Raw genomic sequence first — 11,357 nt, forward strand, 5'->3', positions numbered from 1 at the left:
GCACGGTGCCACGCGACCCAAAAGGGTGTTCCAGCCTTTCGAGTTTCGAGCCTTCACAGGTAAGAACGAGAGAGCAGCAGAGGGAAGGAGGAAGGGAGGCAGGAGAAAGGAGAAAAAAGAAGTTCGCGGCCGGCCAGAGAATAGGGGCAGGAACGGGAGGGGAAGGTTCGCCACCCTTGGGGCCCTCGACCCCAACGGTAGAGGGGGTACGCACACCTCTGCAGAGGGAGGAAGAATAGAGAGCCAGGAGAAAGAGGAAAAAAATGTGGAAAAGAACTCAGGTAGCCACTGGTGCTCAACCGAACTTGCACTTTGACTTCACCAGGTGTGTCGCGTCGATCGGTCATTCCAATGACAATTAAGATCGTACGATACTTAGTCGGATGGCTATTCTACGCTATTCGATCCTGTGGGAATATCTGCGCACATTTAGCGATGCCCAGGCTGAGCTAGTATCCTGTAATAGTGGTTGCGCAAGAGGCACGAAGGGTTTTATAACGAGAACCGACCATTTGCACCCGTTAGACAGGAACGTGGAGGCACCTCCGTGGCCTGGGTTTCGAAAGCTTGCTTCGACAAGGGCACAGTGGAGCCAGCGGACTGAAAGTAATCGGAAGAGCGTGTACGCTACACTTTCAGCTATAATATACCAGCTTGTTCGGCACTGGCAGGGTTCGTGGGGCCCGAAACCGCAGGGCATTATACGTGTAGCGGATCCGTGAGTCCAGGGGACCTCCGCAGGATCGGAAGGAGAAAGATCCAAGTCGTTATTATATGGTAGCGGTTTCGGATTGCTCCGAAGCAGCGACGCTTCTGTAAAGTTTCAGCGAAGGAAATGCAGAAGCTCTGTTGCACCTTGAATCGAAGACCTCGAACTTGATCGGTATGCGGTCACCAGCGTGCCCATTGCGACTTCGACGAAACTAACTGTGACTCTGGCACCTGAACACGCTACCGAGTGCCTCCCTGCCTCCTCGCCTCCGATCTGATAATTCGGAAGCTGTACGCCCTTAGAGCGAGCCGGGCCACGCTCGATACCCTGCCACAAAGGCTGGCGTGTAAAAGAGAGGAGCAAACATTCCGGAACCGTTACTTTCTGGAACGGAAAGGTACCAGGAGGCGCATAAAAAATCCCAGGCGAAAAGAACACCGGGCCTCGCGGAGAATAGTAGCATCGGTGGTCACGACTCGACCAGGAGTAGTCGAATCGACCTTAGCCCAATCGGGCTGAGAAATTCGCCGAGAACACGGCTGGGCTCGCGCGTCGGCCTCGCGAACACCCAGGAAAGGAAACTACGGGCCTCGGGAGGAAGAGAATAGAACGAAGAGAGGGAGTGAGCGAGAGAGGAAAAGGGGGAGATGGTCGGTTGCGGCGTTTGGGAGTAAACGGAACAGCGAAGGTGTATTTTGTGGAGGAGAAGGCTGGCTGCCACGCGACCATGGGGCCCTATGGTGGGGATGCCGTGGTGCTAAGGGGCCCTGCGGGACCGAGAGAGCCACGGCTCGGCAAAAGGGACCGAGCTCAAGCAGAGAAACGTAGAAGGGAAAGAGGGGAATGCAGCAACAGCAGCGGCAGCTGTCGCTGTCAGTGCCCCCCTTCGTGTTACCCTAGAAGGGGCCCACCGGAGGACAGTGGCGCAGACCACAGGGGCTCCAGTGGCTCTCAATGGCCCCTCGGCCACCTTTCAACCTCCTCCGCTAACGATTATCTTCCCCGACCAGCGTGTCTTCGAAATTCCCCGGCAAACGGGAGACGGAGAAACGGTTCGACCAGCAGGGCTGATTGCGGAGACCGATTCGGAATGTTCTGGAAATGGATTATCTGCCCTAGGTATCTCCTCGGCGCGCGTTTTGCTCGTCTCCTTTGGAAGCAGTCCAACTCGGTGTTCCGAGCGGAGACGAAGATTGGCGATAGACGAGAGATTGCTTCTCGAAATTTAGGTATATCGACCCTGGCGAGTCACTTTCCAAACCCTCCGGTATCTCGAAATTTTCTCTACACCCACCTCCTGCCCTCTTTCGATGCGAACTTTCAAAGACAATAAAGTTGAGAGAAAACAAGTCGAATCGCAATTTGCATTGCACCAGCCAAGCCAGCGAGCCTCGATGCTCGAGAACTTAGCCGGAGTAGGACGAGTAAAAGAGGACCGACCGGTCCAGCGGTGATTCTGCGATCGGTGAAAACGGTCGAGGGCCGCGCGTAAAATCGCGTCGAAAAAAGTGGTAAAGGTGCGTGCGTACGCGCGCGCGTGCCGCCCATGGCACGTGGCGTACACGTGCTCCGGTTTTCCGTTGCTTCTCTCTCTCTCTCTCCCTCTTTCTCTCTCTCTCTCTCTCTCTCTTTCTCATCCTCTCGTCGTCTCCTTCCGTTTTGCACGGGGTGCAAGCTAACGCGCATTTTCATTCAGAGGTTCACGCGAACCGCCGCGGAACAGCAGGACCACCGGCAGGACGAAAGTTCGAGGCAGGAGGAAATCTTGCGGATCGCCTCGGGGATGCGTTCAACAGGTGAGAGCCTGCCGCCATGTTCGCCTCTACGTTTTACAGGCACGCGTTCTCACGCAGCCAACGAACGGATCCAGGCGAGCCGAGAGAGCAATCTTCTCCTCCCGGGGTGAGAAAATAAAAGAGCCTGGCACGCTGACTCCCTACCAAAGCGTGCTTCATTAATCGACCAAGATTAGACGAAAAAGAGCCGAGCGGATGATCACCGGGGCGAAATTACTAGGCAGACGAGGAGTTCGAGGGTCGAGGCTGACCCCGAGGAATCTCTTGTCCAATTAGAATGGAGATTCCTCCGGGTTCCGTCGGCCTCGCAGGCTATTGAACGTCGGAAGGTGACGCTGGCCGAGGACAGTGGCACCTGCCAAAAAATCAGAGCCCCCTTTTCGGCTGGCGCCAGGAGGCGAATGCACATTTGTTCGAGAGCCCCGGTGTGTCGCGTGTACGCGTCTCCGCACACGTGTACACGGCGCTTACGTATATGTACGAGGTGTACACGTGGGCACAGACTTGACGAAATCTGGCCAGATGTCTATTCCCGAACGTGGTGCAGGTCGGCGCAGCCAGACCCACCAGCGGCTCGCACTTGCGTGCACTTGTGCACGCGCGTAGATGCCTGCACACGCGTCCGTGCCAACAGCTTTTCGCCGATTGCGCGCGCTCCCCGGCCCGGTACAGGTGGCATCCTTCTTCCTGGCCGGTTCTTATCGGGCTGCGATCGACCTTTTCGTCTCCGTGAGAGCCGCCACCGAACCACGAGGCTTCGATTTCTTTCGCTCCTTTTCGAGGAGGGGGCCGTATTATTTTTGGAACCGGTCGAGAAATGGTATCCGCGAACGATCGAGCCAATCGACACCGGAGGGAACTCTACCGGTGCTTCTGCGGGTTCGCACGCGACGATTCGGAGAGGAAGTTGAGAACAGCGCTGGCTACGCCAATGCAGCAAGGGGATACCAGGATATGGTACCTCGTAGGGTGGTTCTTTCAGTCAGACTGCTAAGAGACTCTCTAGGGCGATGGATGCCCTTCGGAAGCGAATCCGTGCAAAGACATTCCTGAGCAAGGGACACGCGTGTCCTCTGGTAAATACAACGGCTACGATCTGCCGCGCGCTGAATAACGAGACGCGGAGTGCAAAGGAAGACGATTCCTTTCGAGAAAATCACCTCGTTCGAGGACGGTGCCATGCATTTCAATGTAGCCTGTACAGCAGCCGATCAAAGAGCCGCAGATCGGTGCCTGGTGGCACGTGAGAGCTTGCAGGAGATATCCCGCAGAGTCGCGCTGCATCGAGCGACCGGCGAAAGGCGCGGAACGCGCAGCAAACACAGAATCGTCGGGGATCGTTTTTTTTTTTTATCGGTCCAAGCCCCTTTCGGTAACCCAGTTCTCGCGCCAGCTAATGGACTTTTGCTCTTCTCCGCGGAGCATCGCGAATTCACCAAGACCCGGTCTTGCTCGCCACGGCCACGGCGGGGAAACGCGGATAGAACGGAGACGCGAGGCTGCCGGAGCTGCAGAGCCAACGGAGAAAGAGAGGGAACCGGAGAGTTTCAGGACGATGGTGTTCCACGGTGTGGCAAATTCATATCGACCATAACGGGAGCGCGGCGAATGGCGGCGCGCGTTCGGTAACGAGGGACTTGCATTAGTCAGGAATTCGAGTCGCACCGCGCACTCGCCCGTTTCACCAACTTCTCCGACCATTTTGGTGCTCCCTTCTGCCGCTAAGCCCCGTCGCCGAAAACTCCTCGCATCTTCTCGAAAAATATGCAAACCGATCGACTGTGGCTAGTGCGCTCGGGCTTATCGCGAAAAATTGCAACTGCGCGTTGCGCTCGCTGGGCTGAGTCAACCGGTCGGCTGTTTCATCGGGCGCGTTTTTATCCCCAGCGAGGCGAAACGATCGTCGATTAACAATTATCGACGCACATTTCGCGAAGAACGCAATAGACGAGGACGATCGGAAAGAATCGCGGGAGGGAATTGAAAAGTCGAGCGCGAACGATTGCCGGGGCAGTTTTTTTTTCGGGATTCGCGATACGGCGAATAATGAAGGCTCGGCAGGCGATAACGCGCCGAGATCTCTCCGCGTGACCTATCGACACTGGTGTGTGCACGCGTGCACGCGTTCCTGTGCAGAAAGGAAAGAGAGGAGGCTAGCCGGCGGAGTTGCACGCGGGACGAAGAGGAAGCTATCGTGATTGGGAGTGAATGCACAGTGGGAGGATGCTCTCGTCGGCGGAGAAAGGGATTCGTGGCTAGGGCGTCGAGGGATGAGGGGTCGAGGCCGAGAGGGGTGGAAGCAGATGCTCATCGGGCCCCTGCTGTAAATGTAGATTATGCTCATCCTTGATTTGTGTGCGCGCCCGTACGTGAAACGCACTTTGGACTTGGCCTTTCCTAAGCAGGGAATCGGAAAGTCTTGTAGCTCGTAGCCCAGTCGCGGGGAAAAAACACTTCCCTGATTTACTATCGCCGAGGAGTCCACTTCCGGGGGACGCTTGTTCGCGATGCGAGCTTCGGAGGAACAGCGCAACCGACTGGCCCCATGAATATGTATTTCCCAATCGCGGGCTAACAAACTGTTCTATACACCTCCGGAGCCGAAAAAGTTTCCACTCCCATGAAATATCCGTTGCCACTGTGCGCGTGAGATGAGATTGTTTCGGACGATGCCGCGAAATCCCTTGGAAATCTATCAACTTATCCGCTCCAAGTACCTACGCGCGAATTTCCATACGCGGGCGATTACGATTCCGAAGTCGTGTGCGAGGCGCGTGTGCGACCAAGGAGCGAGGCGAGAGAGAACGAGGGAGAGGATGCCAGGAAGAGAGGGATATAGTGGGAGTGAGAAAAAAAAGAGAGAAAGAGAGAGAGAGCAAGAGGCAGGTGCATCACGGTGACACTCCCTCGATAATTCTCCAAAGAAAGAGAGAGAGAGAGAGAGTTAGCGAGGGGAGGAAAGAGAGCCGGCAGAAGGAGAGAAAGGGAGACCGAATCATGAGAAGAGAGTATCGAAGGAGAAGGAAAGAAGAGGAGCTAAGTCACGAGTGTTGTGTCTGAAGCTCGTTTATGGTTGTTCGTTTAAACTCTCGCTCGAAGGAACGAGAGAGTTTCAGAAACGGCGCTCTGGGGTCAGATCAAATCGGCCACGTTTCCCTGCGAGAAGGTAATCTTCGGATTACCTGAAAGTCGCCCGGACGCGTCGCCACCGTTTACGAGCGAAATCCAAGTCCCTGTATCGACCATTCGACTTATAAAAACCTTCCACGGATCTTACCCCAGGTTCTCCGTACAGAGAGCCACCGATTCGAGAAAGAAGCACGGTAAGCCGAGGAAAATTTTACGTTAACTACCTCGGCTCTGTTGCTCGGGCAACGAAGAAACGGCGTTCCACGAATCAATTTATTTCCCCGCCTGTTTTTCCTTACGTCGAGCGTGTAATTCGTCCATCGCCGGAGGATAATTAACGCGCACTCCAAACATTTACTGTAAACCGGGGGCTGTACGCGTCGCCTGTTGTTGAACGTACGTTTTATCGTAGCACGGTTTCCTGAAACAAACTCCGCTCCAGGTAGATTTACTCGTGAGTCACCGGCTGATAATTTTAGATCGGATCGGCGGTCGGGATCCGCGCGTTTTCGCCGCGTTACGTGCAATTTCGAATTGATTTTCGCGGCGCTGTCGCGATACGGCGGCCTGTCTCCGCTTCGATCGAGGCAGCCGGCGTAAAAAGAAGCGTCTCGCCGGGCGTGGGCGAGCGCTTCTGAAAGGAAGAAAATATTTCCGGAGTGCAGGCCGCGGGCTCGCTCGTATTTTTAGATACCCTTGCACTTGAACGATCGCGGGCCTGACCCTTAAGAGATTGGACAATGAACGTTGACGCGCGCGCGCGCTCTCGTTAGAATTTCATCGGCGGATTCGAGGAAAGCAAACGCGAAACGCTCCGGGATAGATACGCTGCGCAGAGTTTCCACTCAAAGTGGCAATCGTTGAAATTAACCGGCCGAAACGAGCGTGGAATTAACCGGATTGTTGGCAATTGCCCGCCGGCTCGACGGAACAATTGACGCTTAACGAACCTGACACCGCGCGCGCGCTCAAACATCGGAATATAAATGAGTAAGACGACGACGATCGATCCCCAAACAAACCGATATATATATATATATATATTTTCGAAATTGCCTCTGTCCGGTGACCAAACACCGCCCGTAAAACACGAAGCGAGCCATGTATCTAATCTCCGATTAAACACGAGCCTGACGCGTGCATCGACATTAGCGCAACTCGATCGTTCTAACGAGAATGAATTACTAAGCTGGTGCATATGAAATGTCAATGACAGTTGCTATAAACACTGTACCAACGAGGAGGCAGGTTCCTCCGATGCCTATGCATCAAGCTCTAGAATAGCATTCTCGGTTCGCTCCTTAGCGTTTCCCTATTTACATCGTGAATTTACAAGGATTTCGAATCGTCGGGGAGGATTTGTCAGCCAAGGAAGCGTGGAAGGGGGTTAACTACCATATCAGGGACGAGTAGTGGCTGCTCTGCCAAGTGGAATCTTTTTTCGAACCCACTATAAACAAACGTCCCGGACTCTCAATCCGATTGCCTCGAACCCGCGACGTTAGACCTATCTACCTTTCGCCGAAAACTTTCGAATGATTTCGCGGTATCGCGACGGACAACATTAGCACAAGCTTATCAAACGTCTTATCGCAGATAAATCAAAGCTCGACAATGTTGCCGCGTTAGATAACATCGTTTTTTGAAAACAGATAAGAATATTAAAGCGCGAGCGTGTGTGGGAGCGTCGATAACGTACGCGAGGAAAGAGACGGGCGGACACGTGCCGTGAGCGGTGACGTTAGAAAGTCGCGAAAAATTGAGAACCACTTTCGTACGGTTCTACGACACGCAGCGGTTACGGCGCATCGCTCAGCGTAGAGATCCTTCTCTCTTTCGCTCATTCCGCCCGTACCTTTCTCCCTCGCTCCGTCGGGCAGGTGTATGAAAAGAAGAAAAATAAAAGGAAAAAAAAAAAGCACGCTAGTCCCCTTCCCTCGAGATCTCCCCCAGGGCTGTCCGCCGAGAAAAAGACTCCGATTTATGGTCTCTCGTGCATTACGTCCGAGCGATTAACCTCTAACGATTCCAGCGGCGTCACGAAGACACGTGGTACGCGACCGATCGCGAGCACGCCCGATTCCCTAGCAGCTTTTACCTCTCGAATCTCGCGGCGGCTGCACGGTGCATTCGCGAAGGAACATGCGATAACTTTTGCGGCAGTCTTTTTCTCGTGTCTGAGGCCTGATCGCGTAGCGAGTAACGAGCACGTACCAACGGTCCCCGTGGACGGAACGCTGTTGCACATGACAGGCGACAGAGACAGCGACGGGGGCCTCTCTGGTGTGTCTAGGTTATGTCGACTTTGTATTTAAACGTCCGGCATGTCTGTCAGGCGCAGGAAAACGCGTGTTTTAAGTGTAAACGACGACAGCGGTGCAGAGAGCAGAAGGGAGAACCGATCTGTCCCGGGGGTTAGTTCACTACCACGGGGCAGCACTGTCCAAAGCACTGACAAGCAAACCAAAACACAGGGCAGACCGAGTCGGTCGAGAGATACGTCCGGCGCGATCCTCGAGGAGATCGGTGCCTCGATCGACCCAAACACGACACTCGGATCTCTAGCTGGCCGTTGCAGGAGAGACCCGTTGGACACATTAATACCGTCGTAGCCTTGCTCGCGAGATTTAATGCACGGTGCATCTTTCGCAAGAATACACTAGACACACGAGAGACTCCGCTGTCGCTGTTATTTTTCACACGCACAGCATAAGAACGTGGCGGCCGTGGCTCGGGAAAGGGACTGTTTGGTGGCTGACGGCACTCACCGGGCTGCTTGTTGGCGATCTTATTGAAGCAGTTCTGAAAGACCTCGTAGAGATGCATCGGCTCGTCGTCGCTGGCCGCCATGTTTTCACGAGACGAGAAAACGAGTGGACGTCTGTAGTTGAGGCGAGTGGGCACGGTTTCGCGGTGTGGCCGCGCGCGGAGCCACCCTCCTCCCGGAACGGTCACGCACACTACTGAACCACGCCGCCTCACCGACGCTACTCTTATAGCCCATCAGTGGCGCCACCTCTCATCCACCACTCGCGCCATCCACGCTAAGCCGCTCTTTTCAATCTCACTCTTTCTTCCTTCCGTACCTTGAAAACAAACAGAACATCCATCCATTGTTAAATGTATCGTATGCGACCGCTATTTATTTGCTGCAAAAATAAATTAAAAATTTATCGAAAGATCGCTCGAACAGCTCGTACCAGAAATCCTTAAATAACAACGTTAGGAACCTAACGAGTCTTCATTAGCTTGTAACGACTTTTTATTTATACGTTATAAATACAAACAATTATATAGAATAAATCTCCGTTGGTTCGACGTATGAAATATAAATCTAGGGTAACGTTTATTACAGTGGTATAACAATACAATTTCATCGGGTATTAAGATTGTACAATGCGCGTTGCATTTTGTCGTCAACGTGTGGACAGATAACGGTAGCTGGATCGGTAGGCCACGCTCGGGTGTCACGAAACTAGGCGATACGATAAAAAAATAACGACCACCCGCTTTACTGTTGAGATATTTTCTGAGATTCTGATATATGAACGTTCTGTTCCAAAAACTAGGTTTGCATGTCGAAGCTATACGTGCGCATACATCTTACGAGCAAATATAGGTACGACAACGACATTGTGACCTTTGATATTATATCTAGGTTTGGAAATATCACGTCAGATCCTTAGACTCCAGCAAAATCAGAATTTTGTGGAATCGAATGAGATATGTCCTCGTAATCCTGTCGGCCAAAGCCTAAAATAGAAAAATGCTTGTGATCATCCTGCCCCCCTGAACATTTTAAATTCCACGCACGAGACGACGTAACACACATTTCACAATGCTTGCGTACAAGAGGCTCGCAATTGCATAGTCTACATTCACGCTAGCTTTAAACGAAGTAATAAAAATTCTGCTTGAAAGTAAAGAAAATTTCATGCACCTACTCAAAGCGAAATGTTGAAGAAGCAAGGCAGGTCTACAAAACATGGATCTGTATCGAATCTTTTACTGACCCATCGCAGGACTCTGCGGAAACATTGTGGCTAAGCATCCACCTCTTGCCTGCCCTATTCTCAGCAGGTACACGCTTGTGAAGATGCGCACAATCAGGTTTATTATCATAATTCCTGCGCTAAACTTCTCGGATGCATCTACAAGTTTGTGCGATCAGATAGATACATCTCTGCGCAGGGAGGTTAATTAGAATGACGTAATTATGTAAGCTTTGTGTTAGTCGTAAACTAAATAAAACAGATAAACACAATGGACAGACTTACATGTTGTCGGGAAGTAGACCGCTAATGTTACTACGTCAAAAAATATGGAAACTACGTTTATAAGGAGTGCCTAAAATGTTTAACTTTATTATACACACGCGCGCTAAGGGAACGCAGGGTATAATAATGTTAGGTGCTTACAAATTGCAACGGCTCGTCCGATTCGATATTGTGAATAGCCCATAATAAGCAGATAAAGAATAGGGTGTTGTAAAACATAACCGATTTCGGGCACCAGAAACCCTGAATACCCCTAAAATAGTCGTGTATTAAGTAAAATTATCGCGCTCTGTACACTGCGCTATAAAGTACTTGTACATTATAGATCGTTACGTATAACGTTATAAAATTTGTTCTTACCATGTTACTAGCACTAAATGAATTGCAAATATCACCTGAAAAAGTCCGAGAGGATTGTAAGAAGTGATTTCAGAATATAAACGCGAAGTGTACGGTTCTAAAACGCGGATTCTCGTAAATACAAGTATCGGTAATGAGTAGACCACTTCGATAACACGAGAAACTCGTCGAGCAAGTTATGGAATTGTTTCATTGCCGTATGCCCTTATATAATTGTATTTTATCCCGTGCTGAACGTCCACCGCATCGAAAGAATTACATAAAAGCTTCCACGAATACATAATTACATTTACAAGGGATTATCTCACATGTGGTCCCATAATCGGGCACATTAGAAGACAACGGATAGAAATATTTGCACGCGTGCGTGCGAGGGGAAAGCGATAAAAATGCGAAACGATAACGGGACAATCATAACGTGCAACGGATTATGTTTTAAAAGAGGGAGCAAACAGTTTGCGTGTAATAAAAAGTTCAGGTGAGAAAGTGGGGAAAACTTAACGATACTACGATATTTACCTTTAACGGGTAATGAGATATACTGGATGTATCCGGCATTTTTCTGTCGTGAAATCTTATTCGTATATTGTACTCTGAAGTTACTAACAGGCTCCTTCTTTATACGATAGTTGATGTCGATTATTTGTTCATCAAAACACGATTGTTTACTCTCGACTATCAAAATGTTCTTGCTACCGTAACGTCCCACCAACGCAACACAAAACGAATACGTACTGCGTATGAAACAATACCGCCTACGACCTACTGCAACGCCACCTCTAGTGAGATTTCCGTAGTACAAATAAAGCTAAAAGCTAACCTCAATCCCTCCCAATCAATCTTACGACTGTCTGTAGAATTAATTAACACACGATAGTGTGTTAGTCATAAAAACGTATGTTTTAAATAAAGAATGCATCGTACGACTATTTATCTCTCTACTGGGACGCGTGGGAAACTTGTTTTTGTATTTCATGATCTTTCGGCATGTACGTTGGAAGAATGGGTGGAAAAGCAAACAGCTTTCAATACTTTGCATCGTAGGAATTATTCGTGGACCTCGGATCACTTATATGTGCAAAT

The 11,357-nt window shown here is 50.9% G+C and overlaps 2 protein-coding genes across 8 annotated transcripts in view; both read right to left on the reverse strand.

The window, feature by feature from the left end:
• LOC143375186 (protein daughterless-like) overlaps positions 1-11,357 on the reverse strand; it is a 98,777-nt gene that overhangs the window by 86,858 nt on the left and 562 nt on the right. For all 5 annotated transcript variants that reach the window (XM_076824063.1, XM_076824066.1, XM_076824061.1 and 2 more), the window contains exon 3: positions 8,406-8,723. In XM_076824063.1, coding sequence (XP_076680178.1) covers positions 8,406-8,487 — 82 coding nt within the window. In that variant the 5' untranslated portion in view covers positions 8,488-8,723. The remainder of the gene's footprint in view (positions 1-8,405; positions 8,724-11,357) is intronic.
• LOC143375193 (type-1 angiotensin II receptor-associated protein) lies at positions 8,882-11,356 on the reverse strand. Of its 3 annotated transcripts, none has more exons than XR_013086831.1 (6): positions 10,794-11,356; positions 10,275-10,309; positions 10,056-10,167; positions 9,915-9,984; positions 9,582-9,788; positions 8,882-9,390 (listed from the first exon to the last, which is right to left on the reverse strand). XR_013086831.1 is itself a non-coding variant. In XM_076824081.1 (6 exons), the coding sequence occupies exons 1-6, from the start codon at positions 10,830-10,832 to the stop codon at positions 9,320-9,322; spliced, it is 465 nt and encodes a 154-aa protein (XP_076680196.1). In that variant the 5' UTR covers positions 10,833-11,356; the 3' UTR covers positions 8,882-9,319. The 3 variants fall into 3 exon arrangements, 1 of the variants encoding a protein (XP_076680196.1); XR_013086832.1 differs by having other exon boundaries at positions 9,578-9,788; XM_076824081.1 differs by having other exon boundaries at positions 9,651-9,788.

This window comes from Andrena cerasifolii, chromosome 12 (assembly GCF_050908995.1).
Source record: "Andrena cerasifolii isolate SP2316 chromosome 12, iyAndCera1_principal, whole genome shotgun sequence".
In the NCBI taxonomy this organism is placed as follows: Eukaryota; Metazoa; Arthropoda; class Insecta; order Hymenoptera; family Andrenidae; genus Andrena; species Andrena cerasifolii.